The sequence below is a fragment of the Athene noctua genome, chromosome Z (assembly GCF_965140245.1).
Source record: "Athene noctua chromosome Z, bAthNoc1.hap1.1, whole genome shotgun sequence".
In the NCBI taxonomy this organism is placed as follows: Eukaryota; Metazoa; Chordata; class Aves; order Strigiformes; family Strigidae; genus Athene; species Athene noctua.
This window is the reverse complement of record NC_134077.1, coordinates 14799829-14817774: the sequence shown is the minus strand read 5'-3', so window position 1 is coordinate 14817774 and position 17946 is coordinate 14799829. Positions and strand designations below refer to the sequence as shown.

General features: G+C 38.8%; 1 protein-coding gene across 1 annotated transcript in view; it reads right to left on the bottom strand.

Annotated features, from left to right (window-relative positions):
- TTC33 (tetratricopeptide repeat domain 33) overlaps window positions 1-17946 on the bottom strand; it is a 54507-nt gene that overhangs the window by 24999 nt on the left and 11562 nt on the right. Inside the window, exon 3 of the mRNA XM_074932763.1 lies at window positions 359-440. Coding sequence (XP_074788864.1) covers window positions 359-440 — 82 coding nt within the window. The remainder of the gene's footprint in view (window positions 1-358; window positions 441-17946) is intronic.

Below are 17946 nucleotides of genomic sequence, written 5' to 3'. Positions count from 1 at the left end.
ATAGTATTGAGAGTATCAACCCAAGTCTTTAGAAACAACAGACAGATTTTTAATGGTCAAATCTGCTGATGTATCTCAGTAACGATCTCCTTGCTTCTCCCAATATAATTTTTAAATACTTCAGTTGCTTTTTCCACATTGTAACATCCTAATTCATGTCCTAACAGGGATGTTGTTTATTGTGATTGGCTGAGATAACAGCATTATTTTAATCCCTGTTAAAGATACCCTGTTGTGTTGGGAAAAACGAAAAGCCTAAATGTGCACAACAACTACACAGTATTGCATAGAATCTGTTCACAAGCACAATGCTTTCTTTTTTTAATTTCTAAACTGATAAAAACTTGTCATGCTTTACCTGTGATTTCATCTCATAAAGTGTAGCATCCTCTGGAGTTAATTGCAGTGCTTCATCCCACTTGTGAATAGCCTCTCGGTACCTGTAATCAAAACAATATTGCAGCTTCATTATATTTAAAGATATTAGGTATTTCTGTTTATATCCAGTCATTGTCCTAAATAAAGTGCCATGGCATCTCATTTGTATTAATGATTTTTCTAACCAATTCCCTATAAGACATGATAAACTATTTTCAGTAACTGGCTATTTGTTCTTCTGACCAAATGGATACTGTACAACTGGCCTCAAGTAAATTTACAAGTCAATATAGGATACCTATGACAAAGAAATTGCTTAAAACTAGAAATCTTGAGCTGAGTCAAATTTCTCTCACTGTCAAAATCATCCTTAATCAGGCATAAAAAAACATACTCTGAACGCAACATGCCTTCCTGCAGTCCTAATTTAATACTTCTTTCCAGCCTAAAAAGGCTGACACATAGGAGTTGCCCTCCTGCATTCCTGTATTGTAAGATACGAAAGACGTCTGAGTAACTTCAGTATATAAGAAGGAAGCTGAAAGTAAGCAGCTATACTGAAATCACTCAACTTTGGGAGGGTATGTAGTAGCTTCATAATATGTTGCCCTTCTCTAGGAAACAGACCAAAACAGTAGAGTTGACCAAAACCAATAAAAACCAGGTTTTTGTCTTGAACAAAGAAGTAAAACTTGGACAAATACATACAAGGCTTTTGAACCATACTGAAGAACCGTAACAGCATAATAAGACACAGTAACAGGGGTGCAGTCTTTCAGCCCTGAAGGTGGCCTCAGATTAACATTAATGAGTCTGGGGGGGTACCACAAGTTCTCTGGATCTGTTTCAAAATCCACCTGTTACAGAACCGTGTAGGAACTCCTATATCTATATTAATTTCACTCCAAATGTATGAAAACTGTTACTCTTCACAGATACACATACCAATTTTAATATAGTATAGATAAAACTAAACTAATTTTCACATGCATTTCAGATGGAAACATTTATCTTCCCCTACTCTCCATTTTTCCTTCCCTTTCCCATTTTTCAGTCCTCTGGCTTGTATTACACCTCCAGGTTTTCCAGAGCAGTCACATGAAGACTTCAGAAAGTTGTGAACCAACTGGGAACAGAAAAATAAATGGGAAAGCAATGCAGCTAAAGTTAAACTTTCATTATGAATTAGATATTAATAATTTGTAAACACTGATCAGTATGATGTTTCATCTGAGTGCTAAGCAAAGGATGTTTCAATAATTTTTCACACTTCCTCAAAGTTTAGCCATCAGCTGTTCATTCCCCAGGGGCAGGTGTTCACACTAAAGAGAACATCACCACATTTTCTATGTATGTCAGCAGAAGCCTTAAGCTGTCCTTTAGTTAGCAAGAACTACTTTTTCAGTAGAAGATTACAATTTTGTTCAAGACCTAGCAAAGACACAGCACAAAAAAACCTCCTGCATGATTAAGGTACATCCTCAGCTCAGTTAGGTGGTGTCCTGGCCATGCAGCAAGGCACAATATTGTGAGTACAGAAAAAAAAAATTAGAAAAAGACATTTGGAAAACAGAGAAAATACAGTAATGACATTAGTAACCAGAAAGGAAAGAACAATGCTGTGCTACCTTTGTTCTGTGCATGAACAGTAAGTTACTCAGCTCTGTCTGTGAGCCTCAGAAAGCGTGATTCAAGAGAACTGACAAGAGAATGGTGGAATCCCTTCCCAGGACTGAGAACACAATGGAAGAGGGCTGGAGAAAGATGTGTCTGCATGCACATGCTGAACCACCTGCTCAAAAAGACTGACTGCTGATTACCAGTTTACAGTGTGGAAATATCCATGTGGCTGTGAAATATTGATCTTTTCAGTGCATATATTTCCTTAAGAAGAAAGTTTGATAAAACACAACTGTTTTATTCTTTTAAATACTCAACAAAACAGATGTTTCCATTCTTATTCCAGGAAAAACTAAGGACTCTATTCTTATTAAGAGAAATTGAGCTATGTTACTTGCTCTAGTAATGCAAATTTAGGAAAAAAGTCCTTTCTATGAAGATAGTCCATTAATCAAAGTATTTTCTACCTCATTTTGAAGGAAAATATTATATACTATATTTAATATGAAACACCTTAGTGAAAAAGTTGCCTGGAGATACAAGACTACAGTTGTAAAGTCAAGTGTTCCAGTAAATGTTTTATGGAAACCATAAACCTTGGCTGAAATAATAAGTGAGCTAACGAAGGGGTTTGTAAAATAAATAATTAAAACACAGATCATTTTACTGTCTCTCAGTATCTTTTCTGACCTGAACTGTACAGGACTTTCACCGTTATAAGGAGGGAGAACTAGTTTTGAAAGGGAAAACTTCTGTATAAATATGGCATCTGCTTTGGGTTTAATTAACACAAATTTAATGAGTATTTCATTTGCTATTCCTGTTTGTTTTCTTAGCAAGTAAATAAGCTCACTTGTATGCATCAGCTGAACCACAAAAACTGCTATGTCATGGCTGGCAAAAGTGAAGTAACGGATTTTAGCTTAATGCTGTTCCACTAAGGTCTACCTGAACTCCATCCCATACGCCTGATATGGAAAGAAAGCACACATGTTCAGAACACATGCTATGGCACAGCTGATGCAGTGAAAGGCATTCAAATCTTACTTCAGAAAAAAGGTGTATGAAACATAGCACTTCAATAATTAAAGTAACTTGTATCAAAAATAACATCTCAGAAAAAAAGATTGAGACTCAAAAATCACAGATCCATCCACTGGTGATGCTATAAACTTTCTTCAGAAGCCTCTGATATTTATCAAAGTGGAGATTAAACCCAAACTCCAGTTGGCTGGGGACTACTAACTGGAAAGCAGCTTTGCAGATAGAACACCTGGGGGCCCTGGGGTACAAGAAGCTGAGTATGAGCCAGCAATGTGCCCTTGCCCCAGAGGAGCCCAACAGCAGCCTGGGCTGCCTTAGCATCTGCAGCAGACCTAAACTCTGTGTGACCACATGTGGAGTGCTGGATCCAGTTCTGGGCTACCCAGTATGAGAGAGACATGGACATACCGAAGTGAGTCCAGCAATGAGCCACAAAGATGATTAAGGGCTTGGTGCATCTGTCATATAAGAAGAGGCTGAGAGGGATCACAGAATCACAGAATCATCTAGGTTGGAAAAGACCTTGAAGAAGTTAGACCTCCAGTCGAGCCATTAACCTCACACTGACAGTTCCCAACTACACCATATCCCTCAGCACTGTGTCAACCTGACTCCTAAACCCCTCCAGGGATGGGGACTCCACCACTGCCCTGGGCAGCCCATTCCAACGCCTGACAACCCCTTCTGGAAAGAAGTACTTCCTAATATCCAGTCTAAACCTTCCCTGGTGCAACTTGAGGGCATTCCCTCTTGTCCTATCGCTTGTTACTTGGTTAAAGAGACTCATCCCCCCTCTCTGCACCCTCCTTTCAGGGAGCTGTAGAGGGTGATGAGGTCTCCCCTCAGCCTCCTCTTCTCCAGACTAAACAATCCCAGTTCCCTCAGCCGCTCCCCGTACGACCTGTGCTCCAGACCCTGCACCAGCTCCGTTGCCCTTCTCTGGACACGCTCGAGTCATTCAATGTCCTTTTTGTAGTGAGACTATGCAGCCTGGAGAAGGGAAGGCTCAAGACAGATCTTACCAAAGGGTAAAAATACCCAGTTTGGAAGGAGGTCAGGGAGTAAAGAAGATGGAAAGCAGATTCTTATCAGTCATGTCCAGTGACAGGACAAGAAGCAACAGGCACATGTTGAAGCACAAGAAATTCTGTTTAACCACATCTCCATCACTGGAGATATTCAAAACCCAACTGGACAACATCCTGAGCTAGTTGACCTTGCTTTGAGCAGGAGTTGGAGTAGAAAATCTCCTAGGGTTCCTTATGATTATATGATAGTAAAACATCAGGAACCTCAGTGATACATGATTTAAGATGAAATATGATTATCTCTTTACAAATTTTAAGCAAATATAATCTTAAAACAAGCAAGACTCATTAACTTTAGATGTCTGGGATTGCTATAAAAATTCACCTCATGTCACAGTTAAGAAGTCACAGAATATTAATAATGGGCATATCTTGATTATATAGAACACCAAATTAATATTCCTAGCAAAAGTAAAACCCTGATCTGTATATAGACTGTTACTAAGCATCTAAATTCCAGTAATATAAATAATTTTTACAAAAACACTATTACATTTTTAAGTACTGAATTACTATTTGAGTATAGAGATACAGTATACTTAATTTTGTCTACCCACAGTGATTTCCATAAAATAGTACACCTCACTACAAAATCCCACACAATTATAACTCTAACTTAATTATAATTTTCTCTACTGCAATGCCATAAAAAACAAATAAATTATCGAGAACTGGATACATCTGGGATGGCTTCAGTGCAGAACACTTGATGGATCTTGCCAATTTTTATTTAACAGCGTATGAATTCCCATAGCTCCCTTCAAGTACTAAAACTCCTCTCTTCAGACGTGCTACTGACCATCTGGGAGCTATACAGACTTGGCACTTACTACAGCTTGCTAAACTTCTGAAACAAATATCTCAGGCTTACACTTCACTTCTTCAACACCACTTCTGGGAAAACAGGATCTCTGAACTCTAAAACAAAATCATTAAAACAAATTCATATTTCCATAAAAGATATTTAATTGGAGGCTTTTCAATTAAAAAAAAAAAAAAAAAAAAAAAAAAATTTTCCAGTTACAGAGATCAGTTTTTGAATCATACATATATATATATATATATTATATATTATATATATATAAAATATATAAAGCTAAAAACCATCACTGCAAGATCATGCAGGATCTAGAGTTCCAGAGTCCTGTAGCTTTACTCTGGCAGGCTTGCCACAGTTGATGCTTCAGAGACAGACTGAGACAGGGCATGCTCAGAGTGACACTGAAAATATCTGAAGATATACTGAAGAGAAGAGATGGCATCTGACAAAATGAGACAGGCCTGCGGGAGAGAGACGGAGGACAGAAGTAAAGTGTCAGGAGTAGGGATGAGGCAACATAAATTCTTAAGAGACTTGGAGGGACACTCCAACAATGAGATGTGGAAAAGCACTGTTAGTTAAGGAAGGGAAGAGGAAAACAACATTTTAAAAAGAATACAACTAATTTTCAAATATTCCTATCATATCAGAGAATAAACTGTGAATGGTCTGTGGCCACGACAAACACCAGCCAGAACAATTTTAATCTAGCGGAGGGTCAAATTCAGACTTTGGTTGAAACAAGAGAAAAACACTAGTCAGATATAGAGTACATGAAAAGGAAAGAGAAATTACAAGTAAAGCAGAAGTTGATTATAGGAATAAACTTCCCTTCTGAAACTATGAGATGACGCAGGTCTGGACTGTGGGAGAAAAAAGAACACATGAAGGAGTAAACTAGAAAGAGTAAAGGAGAATGAACATAACATGGCTTTTTTGTGTTTAACACCTTCAGAGTCCTCCAAGCCAGCTAGGTTTTTACAGTAAAATACTTCCTCTGCTGGGAGTGGGGAGGGAGATACACTGCACTTTATAGAAGCAACGGAAGAAGAACAGTGTGCAGGAACATGTGAAAGGAAATTGTTTGCTTAGGTGTGCACAGAAAATTGTTGTCCACAGTTAAGTGTCATACAGCGTGTTTAACCTCACTGGTAACCTTCACAAGATTGGTAGGTCTTTAAAAGCATGAAGTACCATAGTAAATGTTCTTCTGAAGTCTCAGCAACTCTACTGCGGGAGAGCTGAGCACGCACACGACCAATGTGATCAAGCAATGCCCGTTTATTACAACTAAGAAAGCCCTTTTATAACGTTCTCCCGCACACGTGAGTAACATGCAGTACAAGTCCTCAAGACTGGACAGTTAACTTAGCCCGCGCTTTAAACCTTCTTATGATTGGATAAAAAGTGCCCCATCAGCCTTGCCAGGCACCTGCCTTGTGGAACTTCCTCTTCTGTCCCAACCCCTTCTGGGGGTTGTTTGTCTCATCGAGTTTCTCTCCCCTCATTCAGGGTTACGTCCTTATTGCATTCTTGCTCGGCTGAGGCTCTTACCAGTCTTGTTCTCACGCAGGATTGCTCACATGGCCATTCTCTCACAGAAAGCCCTCTAGAATCCCAACACTCTACAATTTCTATTTTTTTTATTGCAGACAACTGTGACACTATTGATGAATCACCTTTGCTGCAGCTCAAAAGCATAGCTATTTTATAGTAAATAGTATCATATGTTACTTCTGACTGTGCAGGGAGAAAGTTAAAACTGAGTGCTTTACTATCTACTAAAACTTCCAATAAAACACTTTAATTTAACTGATTGGTTTAGCTATGGCCACACTAATCACAGGTAAAGAGGTGCATGACAATTCTTCAGTGGGACCTGACCATACACAAACTTGCTGTAACTGCCCTCTGAGTAGGTAAACTAAACTGAACTGACCATGGGGTAAAATGGCATGCGCATAGCTAATGCAGATAATTTCAAAGCATAAGTATTCATCAGAGTTATGCTCTTGCACATATTATACCCGTCAATATCAGGTCATTGACAGCTGCACACTAGTAGTGCACATAGTGAAAATAAATCCGATTTATACAGATTAATCTTTTCCTACACAGCAAATACAAAGTTCTGTTACAAGCAAATCTGTCAAATATACAACAAAATTAGCTACACAAATAATTCAAAGAGACTTATCTCACTTCAGAACCTCCACACAAGAACAGACAGAAAATACCATTTCATCACATGCCAAAAGCAGTTACGACCTATCATCACACTAAACTACAAGATCAAGTTTGTAATGCAAGCTCCAGTCACCATCTTCTCAATTTTTATTTCAGCCACACATGTAAATATGGACACTTTTTTATCACTGCATCTATTAGGCAAATACAGTTTTGAAGCTACCTTTGTCAAAGAAAAGGTATGAAATCCAATACTGGTAAAAGATGATCTCATAACTAATACCCAGAAGTGAAAGCCACAAAATCAGGATTATGGTACTGTCTCTGATAGAGACATCCTCTCTCACATGGGAGTAACATTTAATTTCCTCACATACAATATGAAGAACTAATCTCATAAAAATCGCTACTACTTCACAACTGTTTTACTGAGACCCAGGAATGGAATATACTGTAGTAAATAATTATAACAAAAAAACAACAGAGGAGCTAATGCAGCAGAGTACTAGACAATGATGGGGTGTGAAGAGTGCCTACACTTGAGAGTCTTCCATAAGATGACTTTCACAAATACATTTTATATTGAACTGTGAGCTGAGGGCCCTGCTGACTTTGACTTATTTTATACACTTCGCAATCTGATGGATCACAGATTCATGGTTCACCTCCCTCAGATATTGCACTTATCTGTAAGGAGACAAGAAAATTTGCAAACAAATGCCACACATCTGGCTGCTACTCAATTCTCGCACTGATAACTGAAGATCACTTTCGTTCCTGTGCCTTTTACACTGGTGCTATCAGTGTCACAATTTCAGGGCTTTGTCCTCAAGAGGGACTTTGGAAAGCATGTATATGTATATGCATATGCTTGTGCTCATTCTTCAGACATGAAATAATTACTTCAGCCCTGATGAAGACAGAATTATACAGCTGATTGACAAACACTGGCTGAAGGATGACTAAAGCACGTATTTTTCTTTTTTAAAAAACCTTTATGTTCAGAAAAAAAAGGAACAAGTTGCATAGTGCTAAACAAAACCTTAGTCAAACACACCAATCACATGCAAAATTCTAGAAACAGGGTGCTCTACAGTTTTGTTTCTGGCCTTGCTGTAGAATCTCCCTGGACCTGGCACTGCCACTTCATATTTTTTTCCCTGAAAATATGGAATTGATTTAAAACTTGTATAGCACAGAGGAATTTACTTACCTGAAGTAAGATTACATCATGAAGACTCAGAAGCTCAAAGAAATACACTTCTAACCACAAACACTTCCTTATCTTTGCAGTGAGCCTAGAAAAATGCTCAAAAGAGTCAAAATAACTGTAATTTTATTTAACAAGTTCAGGTTAATTTTTATTATTTGTGGTAGTATTGAGAACTTTGTAGTGTAATTTTTTAGTAAGAATGGTTAATAGCATTAACAGCAAAGTTCTCTCTACAAGCTGTTAACCTAGACAGCAGGGTATTATTCAGAGTGGAGGAACAAAATTGAAATAATTTTTTATGCTTTCTTCAATTAAGTGGTGGTTCTACTGGTTTAGTGTTGTCATGAAAACCACAAGACCCTACTGTCTCTAACTTCATACCTGATTAACTACAGTAATATTAACACAGAGAGACTGCAGTGAGAAATATTTAGATTTTTACCATGTAAAAGTTAAAAACTACCGTATGGCTAAATGTTTGACCTTAAGGAGGAATCAAAATAAATAAGCTATTGCTACCTGTACCCTATTAACACAAAAATGTCAAGTAATTATAAAACCGAACATAAAGAAGTGTGTAGAAATACATTGGGAACGATCTTAATTCACCAGACAGCGTGCAATATTTGAGAACTTCTTTACAGACAGGCAAATCTTTTACCTGTATTTCTCCAGTATCTATAGTTGCAAGTTATATAACATACTTGTTTGTCTTAAACACATAGCAAAACAATCATTCTTCTATTTGTGTGCTAACAACAGAGTGCTAACAAAAGGCAGTGCTAACAACAGAGCTGTTGATACAAAGGAAATAAATTATATTCACATATACTGTAAATCAGATTAGAGTGCTTAATAACAGAAATTGTCAAGACCTTCCACACCCCAGCGAAATATTCTCACACAAGAGAACACTTAGTATGTTGTACAACTACTGTGTTCATTTAAGACCATTAAAAAGAACAAATATTAATTATGTCACTAAAAAACATATTTCATTTTCAAATGCCTTCATGTTCAGCATTAGTGTCAGGTAAGATGATGACTGGTAAAAAGAAAAATCTAAGAAACTCTCTACAGGGTCCAAAAGATGCTTTGAAACCATCTATAAATATGTGGAGTACTTTGTTAAATCCCAGCCTTGTAATATAACATAATGAAAATTAGGTATTGACTGTCATTTTATCAGTGAGAGCTCTGTAGGAAGCCAAAATAAACAGTGACAAATAGGAGCAGAACTGAGGTTTACACATGGAATTTCAAATCAAGAACAGGAATAAAAGTTTTATTATCCCTGAACAGGCCATTTCATTATTTAAGCAGTAAGAACAGACCATCATAACACTGTAAGTGTCAAATGAGAAGTAACTGTATAGTTTCAGTGAAATCAATCCACTATTTTAGTATCCTAAACAAAAGCTACAAATTAATGTAAATCAAGTATCAGATATATCAATAGTTATAATATTTTAAGTATTCACAGAGAAGTAATGTATTTTTACTGCTGAAATGAAGTTTTAAATACAAAGGTTTAGTTCGTCAAAATAGTTTCAACACTAGTTCCTCTAAAAGCAGAAAGAAAAATGTAGAAGAAAAACTGTTATGCTGCATTTGAAGCAGTTTTGAGGTTGCATTCCGGTCTTAAGAATTATTTGTTCAGATAGCCTTTAGAAACACAGTAGTAGACCTACAATGATAGGTACCATCTGTTTTCTTCTCAGATGGGTAGTCATTTAATCCTTTAACCTTTTTATTATTTGTCCACAGATGGCTGACCATTCTGTCTCTCTTAGCTCATGTTATGATCCCAGCAATTCTCAGAAATCAGTCATAGAAACTAGAAGTGAAAAGCTGTAAACAGCACCAAAAAAAGTTTCTGGGATTTACATACTAGTGTTTCTCTATCCTTCTCAAAATGACATTGCCAAAATAAGATGCTCAAGGGCAGGGTATTAACAGGGCAAAACACTTTGGGAGAGATGATACACAAAAAGCAACAGTCCACTCACACTCTATTCTCAGCAGTTCCATTTCAGCTAGTTGACATACTCTTGTTATCTGTACTAAATGTAATTCCCCTTCACCGTCTTTCCATTACTTCTGGCCTCTCTACATGCTGAGGTAAACATCACAGAGTAATAGTGACAGACCTTACATACAAAAATGAAGAGGAAATAAAGACAGAGGTGTAAGGAACTGAAGGAAGTAATGCCTCACTCATTGACACAGAAAACCTCAAGGAAAAGCCGTGACCTTTGGATTAGTCTGAGGAATGCCACCCAAGGAAGTGGGAGTATATCGAAGGATACACTCCCCCCCACTCCCTTGCAGTTGCATTCCAAACTCCTTAAATAAACCTCAGAGGGGGAGACATGGACTAAACCAGGTGTTTCCCCTCAAGCACAAGTATCACTAAGCCCAATACTTTGTGGCTCTATTGTGCAAGTCAGACACCATGCTTGCCTTGCTAATGACTTCGCACCTTCACCACTGAAGTGGTCACAAGACCTGATGACAGGTGATCACCTCTGGGATGACCAATAAGATCTCTGGGAACAGAGGAAAAAACAAAGCTGGGAAACTACCACTGACTCAACTCATGTTCCACCTTTTACCTTGTCTCTCATGGAAATGAATTTGTGGAATATCTGCCCCTCCTCGTCTACTATGCTAAGCAGCTAATAAAATAAACTTAAAAAGGCAACAGAAACTTTGCTCTGTGTGCACCCACCATTGAAGCTAGATCCGTGTGCACCCACCATCCAAGATTACCGGACCTGAGATAAGGCTGGATCCAGGGGTGGTGATCCAGATTTCTTTGATTCTCTTTCCTTTCTTTCCTTTTCTTTCTTACAGATTTATAAGCGGCCACTTTGCTTATTATCGTGTTCCAAGTTTAAATTGTTCTCTAACACAAGTAAAACATTTTAACCAGTCATTTGGTGTTGTTTCACCTTAATTTAGCCCGAGGGGATCACAGAACCCTTACAATACTCCGGGCTTCCTGTCTGGGATGTGACTATAGAAAACATGTAATTCTCTATGGCATTTTAAGACTTAAAGGGCAATTTTAATTTATTTTTTCACAAAAGTACCAATAAGTTGACAGGTACCCTATAAACCTCCCCAGATAGCTGAAGTTATTAGAAAGTACTGATGTAAACTAACTATAAAGTACCAATGCAAATACTAGTCAGCAAAAAACATGAAGTGCCCTGAAATAAGTGAAATATAAATGTGTAATAAACAGCACAATCTATCTACAAGGACATAAAATACACATATACAGGCTGTACAGAGACTGGATGTCACCATCCAGAACTAAAGGAATGTATCAGACACTTCTACATCCCAAGATGCATCATACATGCAAATCATACACATGAAAGTGGCAAGAAGAGTGGGAACTCTCACTGCCAGCATGGCAGAGACAAGGACTGGCAAGCCTCAGTAGGCAAAAATGTTCTGTAAAGGGACAGATGAGGAAAGTTTGTGTTCCAATTTCCATGACACAGCTGGTTAGTCAGTTACAATGCTGTTACATGTCTACTGATAAGCAACCTTACAAGAACCAATAGATTTAGACTGATGATTTTTGTTGGCAGTGTAATTTTGCACACACATAATAGTGCCTATCAAAAGAGATTAACAGCAAGAACTGTTTTAACGATCTTCAATTCTTCACATAGTACAGCATGAGATGCAAAATGAAACATTAAAGATTCAACAGAAGATTAATAATTTTTTTTACCTACATTAATTACTGGATAGGAATACTTTAAGCCATTTAGTCCACAGTATCCTATGCTTCTGAAACTTAACTTCTAAAATTAAATTCTCCTTTCATTTTATAACTCAAATGCTATGCTCTACCTATCAGGGAACATCTACAAAGAATATTCTGAGCTCTGGAAGGACTCCATTTCCATTAAACCACCCACAGATTTACAACACACTTTCAGAAATGTAAACAGGACAACAGATACTTGTTTGTTGCAATAATGCACATAGCTGTAATGCCCCTGTGAACTGGAAGATCTCTTCTTATGGAGAAAAAAAAAAGGAAGCAATCAAAGCTTTATTGCTTCAGTGTTGCATCTGAAGAAAGGATCCGTGTCTCAATTAAATATAAAAATATGCTCTTTAATGTATATTCCTTACTGCCTTCATTCTTTAAACATTAAGTTGATCCCACTGATTAGATAAACATAATTAAGTCTGACTCGAAAAAGCCTTATCTGTCTACAAATCCTTTTCCTGGACTTAACAAAACCTATCATCCACAAACTCTAGGAGCATCAATGAATTTTCTTTGACTGAGAAATACACTCACCTTGATGGTTTTTTTTCCAGTGTTCAATATTTTAAATTTCTCTCAATTTGTTACCAAAATATGATGACCAAAACTAAGTAACTTGGGCACCCTCATAATCAGTTAAAATATATTCAAAAACTATAAATTACCAGGGAAAAAAAGTCACATTAAAGATTTTTTCCCATAGATATGCAATGTTCCATGTAATAGTTGTTTATACTAGTAGTTAACATAAAACTCCCTTAGTTTTTTTGACAGCAATTTATTCCGTAAATTAGTTATGGCATTTTAATATTTACAATTCTAATTTTAGTACTCATTTCTTTTATTCTGTATGCCCACAATACTTGTAAAATTTTTTTCAGTGTTGTTTGGAATTCCTTTCTCACTTTGAATTCCACAAAAGAAATCAGCTACTAAAATAAATAATTTCTGAAACCTCATTCATTCAATTCCACCCACAATACAGAAGTACTGGAATTCTGCCACATTTTTGAAAGGCAAATACAAATGTCTTAAAGTTGCAGGGTTGCTTGAAATGAGTCCTCAAAAGTCATTCTGTACTACCTCACCTCAGTTACTTTCTTGCCCTGCTCTGCACCATTATAAAAGCTTTTGCTTCTTAAAACAAATCCAAAGTCTAATTGAGGTGATGAACTGTCCAAATATTAGTTTGGTTTAAAACATCAAGCAGCTCCCCAGTGTAATTCTCCATTTGGCTGCACAAAATACAGAGAGCTTTATTTAGGCAGCAGTTAACACTGCTACATTGTACCAGTTTCGTGTCTTTACATCTCAGGTATACGTTTGGATGTTGGAGAAGTTCACAGCTCATACTTCACTAAACAAGACGAATGTTGTGATGGTCAGGAAACTGAATGCCTCACAAAAAAAAATGGCATCTTTAGCAAATAGCTTCCTACCACCTTCATACTGAGAGCTCTACAAACAGATTTTTCGATTTGGCAGTAAAAGATGGTCTAGCAAGGACTGACTAAATTAAAACTTATCTACTATACTAAAAATTTTAATTTCAATCTCAACATGTGATCCTACACTCCAGAATGCTTTATACAAATGTTTGCTTTATTAAGCCCCTATTTAAGTCCTTTTTGAAGTCTCAGTATATATTAATCAAATTCAGATCAGAAATGGTCTTTGAAGACTGAAAGTTGAAATACTTCACTGAACTACAATTCTCTTTTAGAACACACAATACTTTAAAAAATGTCCAGGAAAATAAGTTATCAGTGAGCAATATCAGGGAAAGTCAGCCTCTGACAAACAGAAGAGTTTCACTGACAGACTAGATAATTAAAAACATCTACGTCAACATCCAAATCCACTGAGGGTGAATTTATCACCACAAGAGCCAATTGCCAGGAAAAGGAAAGATTGTATTAAAGCTTCCAGCCAAATACAACTTCCTACAGAGAAGTCTAGGCTGCAGAACTCCTGTCAGTAAGTTTATGCTATTTAACTTATTTAACAGGTGTTTTCCATTTTTAACAGTAAAATAGGATTGTGGAGCCAGCTGAATACAAGCCATTATTCATTGCCAACATCGCTTCTCCAAAGAACCCAGCCTGAAAAAAATCTACAACTTTGAACTGCATTTTGTCTTAACTGTCATTTCTTAATTTTTGCAGAAGACAGAAAGCTTAAGTCATAGTCTACTACATTAGATTTCTATTACCAGCTGACAGGTCAAAGATAAAACAAACAAGGTTTTTTAAGACTTGCCATTTAGTCGCTAGAGCCAGTACAACTCCAGAAACCAGCAGGAAAACACATCCAATACACAGTAACAATGGCAGCCTGTAAAAACTACCAGTTTGAATTGGTTAAAAATAGTCAACTTCAGTTCTTCATGAAAATATAATTTCTATAATTGTTCTTCAGGAAGTAAGAAAGAGGGGAGAGATGCATTATCTCTGTGAATATATATGGTATTAGTGAACCAGGCACCATCCCAAAGCAGAAAGTTATGGTTCAGCAGAACATAAGCAATCCAGGAGGTTCCTGGAATGCATTAGCTTCCTTCTCCACGTGACACAGGAGCCAGTGAGAAGTGCTATGCTGGACCTTGTTCTCATCAATAAGGAGGGGCTGGTGGGGAGTGTGAAGCTCAAGTGCAGCCTTGGCTGCAGTGACTGTAAAATGGTGGAGTTCAAGTTCCTTTGGGCAGTGAGGAGAGAGCACAGTGAGCTTGCTACCCCGGACTCCAGGAGAGCAGACTTTGCCCTCTTGAGGGATCTGCTCGACAGAGTAGCATGGGGTAAAGCCCTGGAGGGAAGAGCAGCCCATGAAAGGTGGTTGATATTTAAGGATCACCTCCTCCAAGATCAGGAGTGATGCATCCTGACAAAAAGTCAGGCAGAAATGCCAGGAGCTCTGCATGGATGAGCAAGGAGCTTCTGGACAAACTGAGACACAAAGAGGAAGCCTACAGAGGGTGGAAGCAAGGACAGATAGCCTGGGAGGAATACAGAAAAACTGTGCAAGCAGCCAGGGATCAGGTTAGGAAGGCCAAAGCCCTGATAGAACTAATCTAGCAGGGACATCAAAGGCAACAAGAAAAGCTTTTACAGATACACTAGTAATAAAAGGAAGACTAGGGAAAATGAGGGCCCTCTCTGGAAGGGAACAGGAGACCTGGTTCCCCAAGACATGGAAAAGGCTGAGGTACTCAGTGACTTCTTTGCCTCAGTCTTAACAGGCAAGGGCTCCAGCCACCCACCCAAGATGTAGAATGCAAAGGAGGAACTGGGAGAATGAAGAACTGCCCACTGCAGGAGAAGAGACTGCAAGTTTGAGACACCTAAGGAACGTGAAGGTGCACAAGTCCATGGGACATGATGAGATGCATCAGAGGATCCTGAGGGAACTGGCAGATGAAGTGTCTAAGCCACTATCCATCATATTTGAGAAGTTGTGGCAGTCTGGTGAAGTTCCCACTGATGCAAAAAGGGGAAATAAAACACCCATTTTTTAAAAAGGGTAAAAAGAACACCCAGGGAACTACATGCTAGTCAGTCTCACCTCTGTGAGGGGCAAGATCATGGAGCTGATCCCCCTGGAAACTATGTGAGGGCATATGGAAAATAAGGAGGTGATTGGTGACAGCCAACATGGCTTCACTAAGGGCAAATCATGCCTGAAAAATTAGTGGCCTTCAACAGGGTTGCAGCATTGGTGGATAAGGGAAGAGCATCTGACATCATCCACATGGACTTGTGTAAAGCATCTGACAATGTCCCACATGACATCCTTGTGTATAAATTCAGAGACACAGATTTAACAGATGGGTCACTTCGTGGATAAGGAACTGGCTGGATGGCTGCACTCAAACAGGTGCAGTCAATGGCTTGATGTCCAGGTGGAGACCAATGGTGAGTGGTGTTCCTCAGGGGCTGGTGTTGGGACCGTGCTGTTTACCATCCTTGTTGGTGACATGGACAGTGGGATCGAGTGCACCCTCAGCAAGTTTGCTGGAGATAGCAAGCTGTGTGGTGTGGTCAATGAGCTGGAGGGAAGGGATGTGTACCCAGAGGGACCTGGACAGGCTGGAGAGGTGGACCTGTGCCAACCTCATGAAGTCCGACAACCACAAGTGCAAGGTCCTGCACATGGACTGGGGCAGCCCCAAGCACAAATACAGGCTAGGTGACAAGTGGATTGAGAGCAGCCCTGCAGAGCAGGATGTGAGATGTTGGTTGATGAGAAGCTAAACAGGAGCCAGCAATGTGTACTCACAGGCCAGAAGGCCAACTGTATCCTGGGCTTCATCAAGAGAAGTGCAGCCACCAGACATGATTCCCCCCTCTCTACTCCACTCTCATGAGACCTCACCTGGAGTACTGTGCCCAGCTCTGGGGCCCCCAACATAAGGGGGACACACTTAAGCAAGTCAAGAGGAGGCCACAAAGATGATCAAGGGGCTGGAGCACCTCCTCTGTGAGGACAGGCTGAGAGAGTTGGGGTTGTTCAGCCTGGAGAAGAGAAGACTCTGGGGAAACCTTATGGTGCCCTTCCAGTACTTAAAGGGGCTACAGGAAAGATGGGGAGGGACTCTTTATCAGGGGGTGTAGGGATAGGATGAGGGGTAATGGTTTTAAAGTGAAAGAGGGTAGATTTAGATAAGATGTAAGGAAGAAATTCTTTACTGTGAGTGTGGTGAGACACTGGAACAGGTTTCCCAAAGAAGTTGTGGATTGTCCCTCCCTGGCAGTGTTCCAGGCCAGGCTGGACGGGGCTTTGAGCAACCTGGGCTAGTGGAAGGTGTCCCTGCCCATGGCAGGGGGGTTGGAACTAGGTGATCTTTAAGGTCCCTTCCAACGCAAACCGTTCTGTGATTCTTTGTCTAAAACATTTCACTTATGGTATTTAAACACTGTATTAGAAAATCAAGCATGATATCATAAAAACCATGATTCTTTTCTTGAGATTTGTATGGATGTACTGGTCACCCAAATGACTGTCAAAAAATGTAAAATGTCTATCATCTATTTCATATATGTTACATGATTTACTGTAAGTACTTGGCAACATATGTTGTTAATTTTATCCTGTTATGACTCTCTGCACTTACCTGCTGTAAAAAAGTGTACATCAGTTATGTACTGCTATGATTAGACAAAATGACTGCTCTGCATGTAATACATTGGCACAGTCCCGTAAGAATTAAGTAAGAGTAATTTGTTTGAGGTCCAGTGATAAAGTGAAAGAAGAATTAGACTCATTCTGAAGGAGACGAATGTATGATAACTGTAAAAACTGAAATGTCTGGCCTGTGATTGAAATTATAATCACAGGCACCCATTTCAAATTACAGATGCAATATAGTAACAAGAACACATGAGCAACAACTACACAACAATACCACATAAGTGAAAGAACTTGTCTCCATTTCCCTTGCTGTTTGGCCACTTATTCTAATACCTGCTTCTTTCTCCTATTTTGGCAAAAGCATTTGTGAACCAGATCAGAAACCAGAAAGAGGCTATTTTCCAGCTAGGCATCTTGTCCAGTCCAGTGACAAACCATACTCCAAGTTGTCTCACCCCAGGGTAAAACAAAAAAATGGGACCACTGCAAAGGGGTTGAAAGGAGACAACAGGAGAAATGGGTCACAATGACCTTGACTAAAATTGTCTTAATCAGTGATGGAACTGCAACCTTTGAATAGGCATTTACCTGTAAACAGCCAAAGCTAGGTAGGTATACTAGCCCTTGTTTTCAATTACCTCAGACCCAATATAATTCAATAATTGTCTACAAA